Source organism: Mauremys reevesii, linkage group 2 (genome assembly GCF_016161935.1).
Source record: "Mauremys reevesii isolate NIE-2019 linkage group 2, ASM1616193v1, whole genome shotgun sequence".
In the NCBI taxonomy this organism is placed as follows: domain Eukaryota; kingdom Metazoa; phylum Chordata; order Testudines; family Geoemydidae; genus Mauremys; species Mauremys reevesii.
This window is the reverse complement of record NC_052624.1, coordinates 29741532-29759135: the sequence shown is the minus strand read 5'-3', so window position 1 is coordinate 29759135 and position 17604 is coordinate 29741532. Positions and strand designations below refer to the sequence as shown.

The 17604-nt window shown below is 45.3% G+C and overlaps 1 protein-coding gene across 9 annotated transcripts in view; it reads right to left on the bottom strand.

The window, feature by feature from the left end:
- The window catches only part of ARHGAP12 (Rho GTPase activating protein 12), a 142225-nt gene extending 125518 nt beyond the window's left edge, over positions 1-16707 (bottom strand). For 7 of the 9 annotated variants that reach the window (XM_039524543.1, XM_039524545.1, XM_039524546.1 and 4 more), the window contains exons 1-2: positions 16567-16707; positions 7342-8086 (exon numbers count right to left, since the gene is read on the bottom strand). In XM_039524543.1, coding sequence (XP_039380477.1) covers positions 7342-8004 — 663 coding nt within the window. In that variant the 5' untranslated portion in view covers positions 8005-8086; positions 16567-16707. Of the gene's footprint in view, positions 1-7341; positions 8087-16096; positions 16224-16566 lie in introns of those variants that run through there. The other 2 variants (XM_039524544.1, XM_039524551.1) reach the window with 2 other exon arrangements.
- Positions 16708-17604: the final 897 nt, after the last annotated feature.

Below are 17604 nucleotides of genomic sequence, written 5' to 3'. Positions count from 1 at the left end.
TGGTTTCCATCATCTCTACTGCACCCAAATTGGTTACACCAAGATTTCCAATTACTTCAATACCAACTAGCTATGACACTACTTTATTCTCATCCTCCTTTATCTCTCTGCTGTTGACACATTTTATCATACTCACATCCTCTCCTGATCTCGTCCAGCTTTGGCGACAAAATTCTCCTTTCCTTGCTCCCCTCCCTTCTTTAGGCATTCCTTCATTCCAGTCTCTTGGAGGAAGATTTTGCCAACGCCTCCCTCCTTCCCTGGGGTCCCACAGAGTTCTATCTTTGGCTCCCTCTTCCCCCTCCCCTCTTCCCCCCACCCCCCGCCACACACACACCTTTTTTCCTGGGTAACCTCATTTGCCCTCCCAGCTTCAAGCACCATCATCTTTATATCAGTGACTCCTAGATCTACTCATCCACTCCCAACCTGTCTTCTTCCATCCAACCCCACTGCTGCTTATCCTTTGGCTTCTCCTCCCACATATTCTTCTCGCAATTTAAAGTGGTTACTTCTGAACTAGTTTCCTCACAAGCCCTCCCTGGTCACTGTAAAACAGCATCATCATCCTTCCTACTACAGGACAGGCCCAACAAAGAAAGTAACAGAACGCCACTAGCCATCACCTTCAGCCCCCAACTAAAACCTCTCAAGCGCATCATCAAGGATCTACAACCTATCCTGAAGGATGATCCATCACTCTCACAGATCTTGGGAGACAGGCCAGTCCTTGCTTACAGACAGCCCCCAAACCTGAAGCAAATATTCACCAGCAACCACACACCACACAACAAGAACACTAACCCAGGAACCTATCCTTGCAACAAAGCCCATTGCCAACTCTGTCCACATATCTATTCAGGGGACATCATCATAGGACCTAATCACATCAGCCACACTATCAGATGCTCATTCACCTGCACATCTACCAATGTGATATATACCATCATGTGCCAGCAATGCCTCTCTGCCATGTACATTGGCCAAACCAGACAGTCTCTATAAATGGACACAAATCAGACTTCAAGAATTATAACATTCAAAAACCAGTTAGAGAACACTTCAATCTCCCTGGTCACTCGTTACAGACCTAAAATTTGCAATATTACAACAACAAAAACAGACTCCAACGAGAGACTGCTGAATTGGAATTAATTTGCAAATTAGACACCATTAAATTAGGCTTGAATAAAGACTGGGAGTGGATGGGTCATTACACAAAGTAAAAACTATTTCCCCATATTTATTTTTCCCCTCTAAGGTTTCTAACACCTTCTTGTCAACTGCTGGAAATGGGCCATTTTGATTACCACTACAAAAAGTTGTTTCCCCCCTCCCCCCTTTTCCTGGTAATAGCTCGCCTTAACTGATCTGTCTCGTTAAAGTGTATATGGTAACACCAACTGTTTCATGTTCTCTGTATACATCTTCCTACTGTATTTTCCACTGCATGCATCCGATGATGAAGTAGGTTTTAGCCCATGAAAGCTTATGCTCAAATAAATTTGTTCGTCTCTAAGGTGCCACAAGTACTCCTGTTCTTTTTGTGGATACAGACTAACACGGCTGCTACTCTGAAACCTATCATCCTTCCTATAATTCAAGCCCATAACTCAGTGCTCATTTGACTCCTCCCATTCCCCTTACCTACACATCCCAGGCTACATCCAACTACAACTGCTTCTTTGTCCATAACAATTCTAATATCTAATGTTTTCTTCCTGGCCACATCACCAGAATACTTGTGCATGCCTTCAGCAGCAAATTCCCCAACATTCACATTGTCACCTACCCATCAACCTCTAGTCCATATGAATTTCAGCCACTAAGATAATCTTTTCCCATCACTGATAATGTCAACTCTCTACCTTTCTGGATCCCTGTGTTACACTGGCTCCTTATCAATGTCTTTACTTCAAGGACCTGGTCCTAACCTATAAAGCTCTCAACAGGATGGGACTGGCTGTGACCTGGACCATATCCCTCTCTCTATGAAGCCTAACACACAACAGTTGCATTCTTCAGGGCCTCTGCAGCTGACAGAACTACTAGGCAATCCTTAGTGACTGGTCCTGTCCTCAGGTACATCATTCCCCTCCAAAAGAAATCAAGATGACCCCACAATTCACCAGAATATAGCTTAAAAACCATCTCTTTACAAAATTCTTCCAACAATAAGAATAGCCCCCCTGACGATAGTATTTGAAAAATAATCTAAAGCCCACACACATACTCCACACTTATGCTACTGGCAAAGAAACAGGAGGTGAAGGACTATAATCCCTCCAATGTAGTGTGCCTTCACAGTTCCATAGCTGCCCATTATTATTATTATTTATATTACCATAGTGCCAAAGAGTCCCAATCATGGGCCTGGAGCTCATTGTGCTAGGTGCTGTAGAAACAACAAAATGACAGTCCCTGCCCCCCAAGGACTTACAATTTAAGTATAAGGCAAGAGATCAGATGGATACAGACAAATCAGCAGGGAAGTACAAGTAAACAGTGAAACAATATTGGGCAGCCTGATAGGTCGGGGCTAACTATTGTCAAGTTTTTTGTAGGTATCACAGCAAGGGAGAGCTTTAAGGAGTGATTTGGAGGAGGAAAACAAGTTAGTTTTGCAAACATTTACAGGAAGCTCTTTCCAAGCATGAGTTTGAGAAAGCACAAAAGATGCTTTTCTGAGAATTTAACAAGTGGCCAATGAAGGCTAACAATGGGCCAATCAGAGGCGGGAATCAACCCTTTAGTACTGAATTGAGAGGCTAGGTAGACACCATGGTAATGAGCACAGCAGATTCTAAGCTTCCCCCTGTAATAAAACTGTATATAGTATATATTAATGCCAAAAACTGTATAAAAATGTATTCTAAGATTCTGAGACACTTAAAAGCTCACTTTGCTGTGGGAAAAGTGTTAAGCAGCCTATACCCATCTCACCCAAGCTCATACACATCCCTTCCTAAAACCTTTACAGAAATCCAGGGTGCAATCTATCAGACCTGTGAAAAACAGTTTCATAAACATACCTGGAAACTTTGGTTTATATTTGCTGATAAATTGCTCTCTCAATTTTTCTGAAAATCTTAAAATCCCAACCCCCTAATTGCCTCATTACAGACAATAATTAAACCATAAATCTTTTAAGACAACATTTTAACAATTTCAATAAACCATTCTCACTTTTGGCTAAAAGTTGAATCAATCTAAGGAGATAAATGTGAACTTCTGATAGTACTGTAAGTTAAAGCTTATTATGATACAGACTGTGTAAGACTGGACTCCACAATAAAAAAGAAAGGATTCAGCTTGCCTTATGAAATTAAAATAAGCATTTGTGTATGCAGGTTTGGAACTTCATGTTCTGACTACAGACTGAGAGCAATAAAAACAGCTTTCTAAGCCATTAATTTCTGCACAGCTGACTTCTGCTAAACAATGCTGATTACTGAAAGCATGAGGGAAGTTCCAGTGGAGCAGGCTGGCATTTGTAATATCTAAACCAAGCCAATACAGTAACAATGACATCAGCACTACCACTGCTTTAATCCCGATGGCTAATAAATGTCAAATATTTAAATTATATTTAATGAGATTGTGATTCCATATGATGAGATTAAGTTACTCCACTGCTTTAAAAAATAAAAAAAAACAAGCAAGCAAATGTTCAATATGGTTTGCAATTGTTTCTTAAGGCAATGACAGTAAACGACAGCTCCACAACAATATTAATAACCAGTCATGTTTTCTCACAGCTGAAATCATAAAAGTCACATCATTTTTAACACCATGAAGATTTCCCATCACCGAACACAGTGGATACTAGAAGTATGCATGACATTGACCTTTTTCCTCTCCAATGCCTCAGAAATGTTTGAAGATTAGCATATTCAGTTCACTAAAAAGTATTAGTTTGTTACTAATATTGCCAAAATTAGCTGAAGACTAAACTATAAACATAAATAAGTGTGACAGCATGATCAGCCATGCAATGCTAAGAGCATCTACTTATACCACAAATGGAATTGACTAGATTTGCTGCTTCTAATACAATGTTTCTTCCCATTTTAGTGGGATTGTATAAAGCAATATAGAAAGCATCAAAAAAAAAAAGTGTTTTAACTAGAGAACCCTTTTAAAAAGTTCTCTCATCCTTGTCATGAATTTGGAACTCACCATATCAACAGCTGATGGACCACTAAACATTTTGCCAATGCCGAAAGAGCAGTTAAGTATATATTTCATCCTTAATAGTTCTCTGTGGTGCAGTTTGCTCTCAATTGCAGTTCATAAAACATGTTGCTTTAAAAGTTCACACTTTCAGTTTTTTTAAGTGTGACAGTTCAAAGACTAAATAAATGAGGACATGGTAGCAATATATAAAATTAACAATATGGAGAAAATATATCCAGTGATCCTATTTATCCCTTCTCATTATGCAAGACAAAAGGACAATGAAAATGAAAGGCAACCATCTTAATAAACAAAGACACAACCATAATCCATGGAACACAATGCCGCAAATTAGAGGCCAACAGTTTAGTACATAAGAACAGCCATCGAGGGTCAGACCAATGGTCCATCTAGTCCAGTATCCGGTCTTCCGATAATGGCCAATGCCAGTTGCTTCAGAGGGATTGAACAGAGCAGGCAGTCATCAAGTGATCCATCCCGTCATCCACTTCCAGCTTCTGGCAAGCTGACGCTAGGGACACTCAGAGCATGGGATTGCATTCCTGACCATCCTAGCTAAATAGCCATGGATTGACCAATCCTCCATAAACTTATCTAGTTCTTTTTTGAACCCTGCTTGAGTTTTGTCTTTCACAACATCCCCTGGCAATGAGTTCCAAAGGATAACTGTGTGTTGTGTGAAGAACTACTTAATTTTGTTTGTTTTAAACCTGCTGCATATTAATTTCATTTGGTGACCCCTAATTCATGTGTTATGTGAAGGAGTAAATCATAGTTCCTTAGTCACTTTCTCCACACCAGTCAAGATTATATAGACCTCTATCATATCCCCTTTTAGTCATCTCTTTTCCAAACTGAGAAGTCCCAGGTTTTTCCAATCTCTTCTGATACAGAAGCTGTTCCATACCCCTAATCATTTTTGTTGCCCTTCTCGTCTTTTCCAATTCTAATGTATCTTTTGAGATGGGGCGACCAGTAGGATACAAAAAAGAATTGTACATATAACAAGAACACCCACCTTTATATTTTATTGGTTAGAAAGTTTTAAGGGATACAAATACTCATGATTCAGTGCATAAGCCAACCTCTCATTGAATGGGATTAAGAAAAACATTGTCTTAATAAATTGCCAAGTGGGGTAGTGGCACTGTCCAATACAATGTTCCTTGTACATTCCTCTGAAGCATCTAATACTGGCCAGGATACTAGATTATCAGTCAGAATACTAGATTAATATACCACTAATCCAAATGTATGTGTGTCAGGTCCGGGTGACCAACTGTACTGGCTCTTGTTAATTGAGCAGTGTAACAAAGCTTTGCAAGTTATGCTGTGGAATTTCCTAAAAGAAAACTGTCTTAATTGTGGCTTTTCAGCAAACTGATTCCAGCTAACAGCCATATAATCAAGATTTCATTTCTAAAATTACAGTCTACCCTTATTTGAATACCATCCTTAAACTAAAATATATTTGGGTGTTAAATAGTTGCTGATAAATTGATTTACTATAATCAATGTTTGTCAGTATGTACTCAAGCTACAGTGTCACAGCAAGCGTGGGAAAATGTAGAATTGATTACAGAGATAATGTATATCACCGTTTAAAGTGACCTCTCCAACTGGAAAAAGCACAAAGAGCCTTACATTTCTATGTTAATGGTTCAAATGGTCTAGAACTATAGTGTCAAATTGCCATTACCAGTCAATGGCTCTCTAGCAGCCCTTATGGCAAGGGTCTCAAAGTCCCAGCCCGCAGGCCATCTGCAGCCTGAGAACCTCCCGACTGCAGCCCGTGGAGGAGACACACATGCAGTCATGCTGCCTTCAAGCACAGCCCCCGCAGCTCCCATTGGCTGGGGGAGAGGGACAGAGATACTATCACTAGTCGCCAGGCAGAGTCAGCCATGGAGGCAGCATCATTAACTGCTGGGCAGAGTCAGCCTTAGAGGTAGTGTCACTTTTTTCCCCACAATGAATATAAACAAGTCAAAATACCGAACACAACTATCTGATGCACACCTTGCTGCAATCCTGAAAGTTTCAACTTCTCAGTCACTGAGGCCAAACATCAACAAACTGACAGAACTGAAGTGTTGCCAGGTGTCTGGCAAACACTAAAAACTCTCTGGCAGGCGAACAATTGTAGAAATAATAAAACTGTCATACAACTTTATAAGATATTCAAAATAAAAAATACAATACAATTGTTTCCTTTTCTGAACACCATCTTCAGTGACATTATTGGCCCGCTGGGAAGATTTGAGGACTGGCCCTGGCCCAAAGGTAAATTGAGTTTGAGACCCCTGCCTTACGGGGAAAAAAAAACTGGTGAACTCCCCAGCCCATTCCCTAGTAAGCCAAAAGAGAGACTACTAAGATAACCAATGGTATAGCAACCCTGGTATCTTGCCTTTTAGCCTAAAGAGTCAATTTTTTTTTAAGCTGTCACTAACTGGCTTTGGTAAGAAGCCACTCTTACCATCACTACTTCTTTCATATCTCAGCACATCTCTGAATTAAAACTCAAATATGTCAGTTTCCATTAGTTAATTTCAAGGCTAGATAGGAATGTTCTTGAGATATTTTCACACTAAGTGTGAGCATTAACTTTTAAAAGTACCATTTCATAGCCACTAAGCCATTAATTACATTCAGCTTTCCATACTTCGCAAATTACCTACATGCAATATACTTAAGAAATCAATGACAATGGCTAGTGACCATCACATGCATCTGGACTAAAGTTCAGTGAACCCAGAAGTTGAAATTAACAGCACTGGGCTTGCTTCCTCTAGGGAAGAATCGCTAAGAACTGGTTAAATTCACATCTCCAATTGCACGTTCAACACTGAAAAAAAATAGTTCTAATTGAAGTTCTTCTATGCCATTAATTTCCAAGGACACTGTAAGTGAGAATAAGAGCACAAAGCAAAGTACTTTTTGTTACACAAATTCTACATGCCAATTTTTCTAACTTGACAAATCAATGCCATGCTAGATGAAATGAAAAATATGAAATGAAGATTTCACCTCAATCTTCCAATTCTTTCTATTTAGGAAGCAAATTAAAAACCAATAGTAAACTACATCAAAGATGTATAATTGAGAAAGAAAAAAATCCACTTAGATCCTTTTCAAGCTTACCTGCACTTGTTCTGTGGAGCTGCTACTGAGTTCATCTCCAGACTCTGAATCCTGATGGACTTTTTCTGAGCTTTCCCCTGCTGAATCACAGGACTGTTCATGTGAGAAGCTGGTCTTCTCTATTTCCATGAACTCTTGACAAGTGAAATGGCCCAGAGAGAGAGACCTGTACTGGCTGGAAACCTTGGGGGACTGCAACTCACTGTTAAGTTTTCCATTATTTTGGGCAAGGTCCAGGCTCAGGCCAAGATTTTGACCTGGGCTACTATTTGGTCCCAGATTCTGATTGGCATCACGAACTAGGCCAGACACTGGAGAGGATTTTCCAAAACTAGAAAGCTCTGGCGACTTGTTCACATTTTCTGTCGACCTCTGTAAACTATGCATCAGTTTCAAAGAGCTATTTGGCAGACCACCTGATTGTTTAACAGGTGGCATTAGTGCTTTTCGTGTTACTTCTTTCACATACTGTGCTGGCACATAAAAGGCCTTGGAATTTTCATCCCTTTTGACTTGCCACCAATCATCATTAGTCTTTTTCACTAAGATGTATCTCTCCCCTTGTTTTATCACAATCTTTTTATCCTTTGCCTCATACTCATAATCATACTCCACTTCAATGTACAGTGGTCCTGGGAGGACCTTTCCAGCTTTGTCAGCCATCTCTATCTGAAAGAGATATTCACGTTTCCAAGCGAAAGATAAGGCACATCATGACTTGTTTTTTCGGTTTGTATCCGTAGAGCTATAAGAAAAACAAAAACAAAACTGTCACTAGTCAATTGCCTAAAATGTCTGAGGGAAAAGTGGTTTCAAAATTAATACTACATATTGCATTAATTATCTAAGTCTTTCAACAAATAATAACAGTGTGATAAGAAAACAACTCTAAGATCATAGCTGAGACACTCTTTATGAAAGTAAAACAGTGGAAACAATGGTCTCTAGAGTTGCCAACTGTAATCCCACAAACCCAAACACCTTTGCCCCACTCACCCCACACTTTCTCCAAGGTCATGCCCCTGCTAACTCCAACCCATCTTCCTCTGTTGCTTGCTCTCCCCCCATCCCTCTCTTTCATCAGGATGAGGCAAGCGGTAGGGGTGCAGGCTCTTGGGAGGGAGTTGGGGTGCAGGCTCTGGGCTGGGGCAGAGGGTTGGGGTGTGAGAGGGGATGAGGGCTCTGGCCAGGCGGTGCTCTGGCAGCTCCCAAAAGCGACTGGCATATCCCTCTGGCAACAGCTCCTAGAGAGAGGGGCCAGGAGGTCTCCACGCGCTGCCCCTGCCCGCAGGCACCGCCCCCACAGCTCCCATTGGCCACAGTTCCCGGCCAATGGGAGTTGCAGAGTTGGCGCTCAGGGCGGAAGCAGCACACAGAGACCCCCTGGGCTCCCCAGGGATGTGCGGGCTGCTTCCTGGAGCAGCGTGGAGCCAGGGAGCCTGCCTTTCCCCCACTGCACCGCCAGACTTTTAGCACCTAAAATCTCCTGGTTTGGCTTCAGTGACTCCCAGCAAAACCAGGAGGGTTGGCAACCCTAGTCACAACTTCTGCCCTCCTATGCTCATGACCCTCTTACTATCTGCAAGCTACCTATTAAGCCTATTGTTTCTGTTACTTAGCAAAGAAGATCAGTGTTTTTTTTAGCTCTTGAGTCAATCGCTTACTTACGTAAAAGCTTAAATTCTTCATGGAACAGTGTGACTTCTCTTATAATTAAGTCTTCAGAAGGAGAAGGGCTGGTTTGCTTATTTTGCCTCCCTTTCTCTGGTCCCAATAAGTCCTCTGAGGACCCTTTCAGAGTTCCCAGAATTACTCATTAGTCCCCTTAATCATTCTCCCCGCAAACCAACGAACTTGTGACACGCCAGCAATCCTTGCTATTCAAGTGCTATAAACATCTCTTCTGTATTGGCCAAATAGAGCCCTGTACAAGGAACTCTCTCCCTTCCACATGCCCATCTTCTGATACTTCAAAGTAAGGAGGTACTGTCAAACCTCTGTGATAAAAGTTTAGGCATCCTTTCCAAGCAAGTAATGCTAGTGTAGTCTAGAAGCGAGCACATACGACTGGAGTTGAGAATTCTTGATTTATTCCTGACTTTGTCACTGCCTAAAGTGATACAGTGGATCAAGTTCTGTAACTTCTCTGTCACTCAGTTCCACCCATCCACCCCATCATCTGTAAAATGATAATAAATTCCCACTATGGTAAAGTGCTTTGAGATCCTCAGATGGAAAGTGCTGTGTATGTGTGTTTTAAGTATTACTTGAAGCAACTTCCTCTACAGAGTACATCTGTAGGCTTTGATATTTTAATGTATCTGGAAACCTGATTCACGAGATTAATGTTACTGAATGGACCCCTACTGATCACACTGTAGTCAATAAGAAAATTCACCACTGACAACAGGACCGAGATCAGTATCTATACTTGTTTGTTTGGTCAAGGAAAGCCTGGGTGCCAGAGTGCATTTAAAACCACTGACAACATCCTTATACTCTGGTAGTAATTAAGTTCCCCCACTCTACAAGGCATTTGTGCCATCCTAAGGTGATGTACTATGCAGAATACAATTATAGGAACTGAAGCAGTTAAAACATATTAAGTTAGATTTTTAGATTAAGAGCTCATGCAGAAGATCTTTTAGGTCACCCATTTCCTAGGGGAAATGGAACACTTCACAACACAGAGACAGTGATTATCCATTAAATTGTGTAAGGACATACTCAATATTGAGTAGGTTTTATGGGGAAAAAAAAAAAAGCCCTCTTCTGGCCATGATTCAGGAGCCTCAGGTCCAAAATTTAGTCTCTCTCTCTCTCATAAAAAGACTTATCCAATTTTAATGGAATAATGGGTTTGTTATGACAATTCCCTCATTGTCAGACACATACCCCTGCCAGAAGAGATTCATCCATAAATAATCTGGGGCCTTGTCTAAGCACAAATTTGCACTACTATAACTAAAGTTGCTTTTTTAAACCAATTTACTTAAAATTGGTGTAAATCTGCATGTAAACACTTTTAGGTTGGTTTAATAGTTTATTTCAGTTTAGCAAAACTCTGTAAAAAATGTAATCTACACTGAAATAAGACTCTCAAACTAAAATAAGAATGACTACACAGACTTGCACGAGTTTAAATTGATTTTAAAACCCACCTTTAGTTAAATCTCTGCAACTTTCAGATAAGGCCTGAAATAAGTACTCTATGTAGCTCAGCTACTTCCTCAGATTCCACAGCACTTCCCATCTTCAAATATCAGCACTACTCTACACAAAGAGCAAAGATCTCCCCGTGTGTGGTTGCTGGGTTGCTGTCATAGCAGTTAGTGCAGTTGTGTATTGACTGCATTTCTAAGGGCATGGCTACACTTGCGAGTTAGAGCACATTAAAGCAGCCCAGTGCACTCTAACTCACGACGCATCCACATTGGCAAGGCATGTAGAGCGCTCTGACTCCACGGCTAGAGCGTTCCTGGTACTCCACCTCGGCGAGTGGAATAACGTTTGATGCGCCCCCGCTGGAGCACCGTGGCGCCAATGTGGGTGCCCTGGTCTGTTAATACGCTCTGATCAGCCTCCAGAAGTGTCCCACAATGCCTGTTCTAGCCACTCTGATCATCAGTTTGAACTCTACTGCCCTGCCCTCGGGTGACCAACCATCAGATCCCGCCCTTTAAATTCTCTGGGAATTTTGAAAATCCCCTTCCTGTTTGCTCAGCCAGGCGCAGAGTGCCCTCAGCGAATCTTTCCAGGTGACCATACCTCCATGCGCCAGGCGATCCCCAGTATGGCGCAATGGCGAGGTGCTGGACCTCATCAGTGTTTGGGGGGAGGATGATGTCCAGTCCCAGCTGCTCTCCAGCTACAGAAATTACGATACCGTTGGGCAGATATCAAGGGACATGATGGAAAGGGGCCATGACCGGGACGCTCTGCAGTGCAGGGTTAAAGTGAAGGAGCTACGGAATGCCTACAGCAAAGCTCACGAGGCAAACAGCCACTCAGCTGCTGCCCCCGTGACCTGCCATTTTTACAAAGAGTTGGACGCAATACTTGGGGGTGACCCCACCTCCACTCTGAGAACCACCCTGGACACTTCAGAGCTCAGTCCAACAAGGCAGGAGGAGGAGGAGCAAAGCAGGAGCAAGGATGCTGAGGAGGAAGACACCCCGTCATCCCTAGATGCATGCAGCCAGGAGGAAGGTAGCCAGTCGCGGCGGCCAGTGCTTGGGGAAGGACAAACACCAGAGGAGGTTCCCAGTAGGCAGCTTTTATTTTGGGAAGGAAGTTATTCAGCGTGAGCTCTTGGGGCAAGGAGGGTTAGGGCTGCATGCATGCCTAGATGCGGAATAGAGCATTGATGTGCTCTCTCACATCGCAGTAATCGGCCTCAGTGATCTCTTCAAAGGTCTCATCCAGAATTGGGCAATGGGCTTGCACAGGTTTCCTGGGAGAGCCACTGTGGTCCTTGTCCCAGTCAGGCTAACATGCCCGCGCCACTGTGCCTTGAAGGGCTGGGGGAGGGGAGGGATGGACACCATTGCTGCATACAGGCAAGCTACATATGGGCCAGGGCGGAAGCCACATTGTAGTAGAAGACCCTTCCTTGCTTCCCAGGTCACCTCAGCAGCGAGATATCTTCCAGGACGAACTCCTGCGGAAAATGTGGGGACAGTGTTCAGTATAGGGGCCCCCTGCAGCTTTTGCCTCTCCCCAAGGGACAGAAACCCAGAGGACAGTACAGCCATGAAAGAATCAGTCCCCCTTGACCCTGTGCTTACTCACCATTTTGGGGCTCCCGGAGGTTACGTGCGCTCACTTTGGAATGGGCAAATTATGCTATTGTGTAGACTGTGCTTGCCCTCCTTAAGTACAGGGGAATCCTTGCTCTGTCTGATGTGAACAATGCTGCCTCTGTTAAGTGTTGCATTTTGCCTTTACAGATGCAACCTTGAGATCTCAGCCGTCTGTTATCACCTGCTGAGAGGTTGCAAAGAACCAGGAAGAGGCCACACTGCATGAAGTCATGCAGCGCTCCCTTAATGAAAATCAAAAAGGGCAGCAGTGAAAGGAGAGGCCTCCAGCAGAATGCGGATGGCCGGCACCAAAGCACGTAGAGGCTGATAAGCATCACGGAGCACCAAGCGGACTTGACCCAAGCACTCGTAGCCATGCAGGTGGACCACTACCGCACCCCCACCCCCACAGCCCTTGTACCAGAAATCTTTCCCTGGTGCCCCCATGTCACCTCCAACCCACTTTCCCCAACATCAGGGTTCTTATCGCCACCAGCTGCCTCCAACACCTGTAGCTTCACCACCCAGCCCTGAAAACTACGACCCTTAACCCACTGCACTCAACCCCCATCACCATGAAGTATAGCCATCCTAAAGTGAAGCACTCATTGCACAGAACTCCAGACAGGAAGGCTGAGCAGAACAACAGGACATACACAAATCTGTCATTGTACCATTCCCTACCCCCTTGTCCTTTCTGTTTCCCAAGCAGTTGTGTTTCTTTTCAATAAATGCATTTTCTTGCTTTGAAAACATTCTTTATTATTGCATAAAGTAAGATACCTTAGCCCAGGAAAGCAACAGGCACTGCAAGTCCGTGTATCATACGTAGCAAAAACAGATTACTACTCACATTGGAACCATTGCACTTCACTCCTGTGCAGGGCACCAGACATTACTGGTGGCTTTCAACCTCAAATTGCTCCCTCAAGGCATCACTAAATCCTTGCAGCCTCACGCTAGGCCCCTCTAATAGCCCTGCTCTCTGGCTGTTCAAATTCAGCCTCCAGGTGTTGAACCTCCGAGTGCCATGCCTGAGTGAATCTTTGGCCTGGTCTACATTGGGGGGGTGTCAATGTAAGATACGCAACTTCAGCTATGGGAATACCGTAGCTGAAGTTGCCATATCTTACTCCGACTTACCTCCTGTCTTCACAGCGCAGGATCAACATCTGTGGCTCCCCCATCAACTCCACTACCGCCGCGCGCTCCGGTGGAGTTCCAGAGTCGACGGGGAGCGCGTTCAGGGATCGATATATCACATCTCGATGAGACGCAATATATCGATCCCCAATCAATCGATCGCTACCCGCCGATACGGCGGGTAGTCTGGACGTACCCTTTCACCCTTCCCTTCACAAATGTATTGGACGGTATAGCACGCAGATCTTCTGGTCTTTGAAAAAAGGTCCTGGCTTGCAGCTTCCTGAACAGGCCAGTGTTCCGAAAGATGCGTGCATCATGCACCTTTTCGGGCCAGCCTGTGTTAATGTCAATGAAACGCCCATGGTGATCCAAAAGAGCCTGGAGAACCATAGAAAAATAGCCCTTCCGATTAATGTACTGGGAGGCTAGGTGGATTGGTGCCAGAATTGGAATATGCATCCCATCTATCACCCCTCTGTAATTAGGGAAACCCATTTGTGCAAAGCCAGCCACAATGTCATGCACGTTACCCAGAGTCACGGTTCTTCTGAGCAGGATGCCATTAATGGCCCTGCAAACTTGCATCAACACGATTCCAACAGTCAACTCCCCACTCCAAACCGGTTAGCGACCAATCGATGGCTGTCTGGCGTTGCCAGCTTTCAGATTGCAATAGATCAGCATATTCCTCAGCAGTTCGGGCTCCATTCCCACAGACCGAAAGGGAAGACAGAGCGCACAGTACAAAATACGTTGAAAGATTGCACCAATTGTGGATGGAAGCAGAGGGATTGCTGGGATTCGAACGGATGCATCACGGGGCTTTGGGACAGGACCCCGAATGCCCCACACCTCCCGCCCCCTTCCCACAAGCCATAGCACCAGAATGAGAAGAGGTGCTCAGTGGGATAGGTGCCCACAATGTACCGCTCCCAATGCCGCCGCAAGCGCCGCAAATGTGGACACGCCAATGCACTTGCAGCTGTCAGTGTGGACAGCCTGCAGCGCTTTCCCTACTGCGCTCTTCGAAGGCTGGTTTAACTCAAAGCGCTCTACATTTGCAAGTATAGCCAGGCCCTAAGCTTCTACGAACTGGACTCCTTTTCCGAGAGTTGTTTGAGGAATATCAGAAATTTTTTTTACAATTACTTAGATTTTTAGGAGTAATTTTGAAAAGCTACTGTTATGACCCCAAACAATAGCCACTGTTTATGTGAGCCACACAAAAACAATGGCTTGGTTCTTGTACCACCTCTGCAATAGATATTTCATTGACAAGCATTATTCCCTACAGCTGCGATGAATACATTAATGATGTTGCTGCACAAACAAGAAAGTCAGCCACAGAAACCATATTTGAGAACATCTGTCATAAATTGTTACCAACTGAAGGTCAGATGAAATATAAAATCCACCCAATTATCTCTATATTGGGTGGATTTTTTTCCCCTTGAATTTGTCCTTTCAGCACCCTCAAAAATATTTGCTGCAACAGCATTTCTTGAATATGGTCCCAGGATATACTTAGTTTAAGGACAGAATTAAACCCTTTGTGTAATTCTTGTTATATCAGGGATGAATTTAGTCTTTTATTCAAATTTCTCCAGTGAGGCACTATTTCTTATTTTTCATGATCAAAAACAAAAATTAGCTGATCACTCTTTAAAGCTTTTCAATATATTCAGTGACTGAGGGGAATAACAAAGGAAGTCAGCAATATATTCTGCATTTTATAAGTGTTCATGTTAGGAGCAGAATTTAAAGAAATCTTCTATAATATCCAAAAAGCTACTTCTTTTTTAATGTCATCACAGAGTATCTCAAGTCCATACTTTCTATAAGACCATTTTCCCCTCACATCTGCCCTGTCAGAAATGATTTTCACATACTTTAGTTCATCAGAACAGTTTTGCTTGTCAACATGCATCAGGTATTTGTACAAAATTTTAGGCAAACACATTTCAAGCTAGTGTGCACATATATATAAAACACAAACAGCTAATGTTGACAGTAGGGACTTGCAGGCCCTTTAAAAAGCAGGTCTAATCCTCTACTCCCTTCCTCAAACATAAACCATCATTAGTATTAGGAGACACATGCAATTCCCAAGCAGAATAAGCTCCCCTCCCCATGTTTAGACTTCCTTAAAAATTAAAAGCACAACAAGTAACCATCCAATTTCCTGATAACTGTCTATTGACTAAGCCTATAGACTCCTGAGTACATGGTATATTTTAAATTGTTGTCAAAGCCACTTTTCATCAACTGTACACAGTAATGAGCATGCAGCCTAACATCAGCCCCTTGCCTTTCACTGTGCACTTTTGTTATGTTGTTGACAAGAATGACCAGCTATAAATAGCTGAGCAAATCTGTGTCTATACACTATGATTAAATCATACAAACAAGCAGCATTCAAACTATTTTAGGGCGTGTTAGAGTCACCATTCAACAAGGACATCTGAAAAATACAGTAATGGCTACCATCTCAATTAGCATTGAAGTTGTTTTGATTGGAGCCTTAGGATTCGTTTTAACAGGTGAAACAAAATTACATAAGACATTCATAGCTCCAGTGACTAATTTGTGAACATGTATATCTGCAGTATCTAAATACACAAAGGTCTACGAAAAATATACCAAACAGTATTGAACACAGCCTGTGCCATCACACACACACACACACACAAATCACTTCACATTTTCAACTCAGTAAAGTCTTTCTCTGCCAACTTCACAAGCCGGGCTATGCTGCCAGCGTGTCGGTATAGGGAAGGCAGGGGGATAGCAGTGCTAGTGTCACTCACTTTGCCCCCGCCGACCCAGGAGTTGCGGTGAGTCACAGCAGGCCAGCCCCGCACGGGTCTAGCCGCCCCTGGACGACAGCGCAGGAGGGACCGATGCCTTCACGCTTCCGGGCACAAGCCAGCCCGGGCAAGGGCCAGGAAGCCACTTCCCCTATGGGCAGGTTATTCCACAGCTGCCCGCTACCGGGATCACCAAGCGGCTGCTCCCAGTCACCGTCTGGGCCGGGCCAGGGCTGCCCGGCTCGCCCCGCATGGCGCCCCTAGGCCCCCCGCCCCCGGGCACCGCAGGGGTGGGGGCCCCAGGCTCCCCCAGGAACAGACTCGGGGGCACCGTCCGAGACCCCCTCCCGCCGCAGCCAGCCAGCCAGGGGGCGCCCCTGGGAGCAGCCGCCTCCCACCAGCCACCGGGGCCACCCGCAGGGTCCCCGCTGCCCCGCCTCGCCGTAGCCCCCTGCTCGCAGCCACCTTACCCGGGTGGGCGTCGACTCCGCTCCCGCCTCAGCGCGGCGACTCCCGCCGCCGCCACCTCCCCCCCGCCGCTGCCACCGTCTCCTCCTCGCGCAGGGGCAGCTCCTCCAGGGCACGGCGCGGCGTCAACGCTCCCGCGTCACGTGCCGGCGGAGGGGCGGGGCGGGGCGGGGCGAGGGACGTGGAGAGGAAAAGTGCCGGGGGCGGGGACAGCTGGGCGCTTAGGGGCAGCTGGGGGCGTGGGGAGCTGGAGAAAGAGAGAGAGAAGCTGGGGGCGGCGGAGGAGCTGGGGGGAGACAGGGGTTGTGGGGACCTGGAGGAAGAGAGAGAAGCTGGGGGTTGTGGGGGGTGGGAGAGGAGCTGGGGGGAGACAGGAGCTGGGGGAGACAGGGGTTGTGGGGGAGAGGCGCTGGGTGGGGAGACAGGGGTTGTGGGGACCTGGAGGAAGAGAGAGAAGATTGGGGGTTGTGGGGGTGGGAGAGGAGCTGTGTGGGGTGGGGAGACAGGGGTTGTGGGGACCTGGAGGAAGAGAGAGAAGATGGGGATTGTGGGGGGGGGGAGAGGAGCTGGGGGGGGGGGAGACGGGTTGTGGGGACCTGGAGGAAGAGAGAGAAGATGGGGGGGTTGTGGGGGGTGGGAGAGGAGCTGTGTGGGGTGGGGAGACAGGGGTTGTGGGGACCTGGAGGAAGAGAGAGAAGATGGGGATTGTGGGTGTGGGAGAGGAGCTGTGGGGCGGGGGGGAGATGGGTTGTGGGGACCTGGAGGAAGAGAGAGAAGATGGGGGTTGTGGGGATCTGTGAGGGGAAGGGAGATGGGAGGGAGGGGAAGCGGCTGGCAAAGGGGGGCCACTGGGATGGAGACAGGGCCGGCTCCAGGGGTTTTGCCGTCTCAAGCAGAAAAAAAAAAAAAAAGGCTGCGATCGCGATCTGCGGCAATTCAGCGGGAGGTCCTTCGCTTCGAGAGGGAGTGAGGGACCCTCTGCCGAATTGCCGCTGAAGACCTGAAAGTGCCGCCCCTCTCCAGAGTGGCCGCCCCAAGCA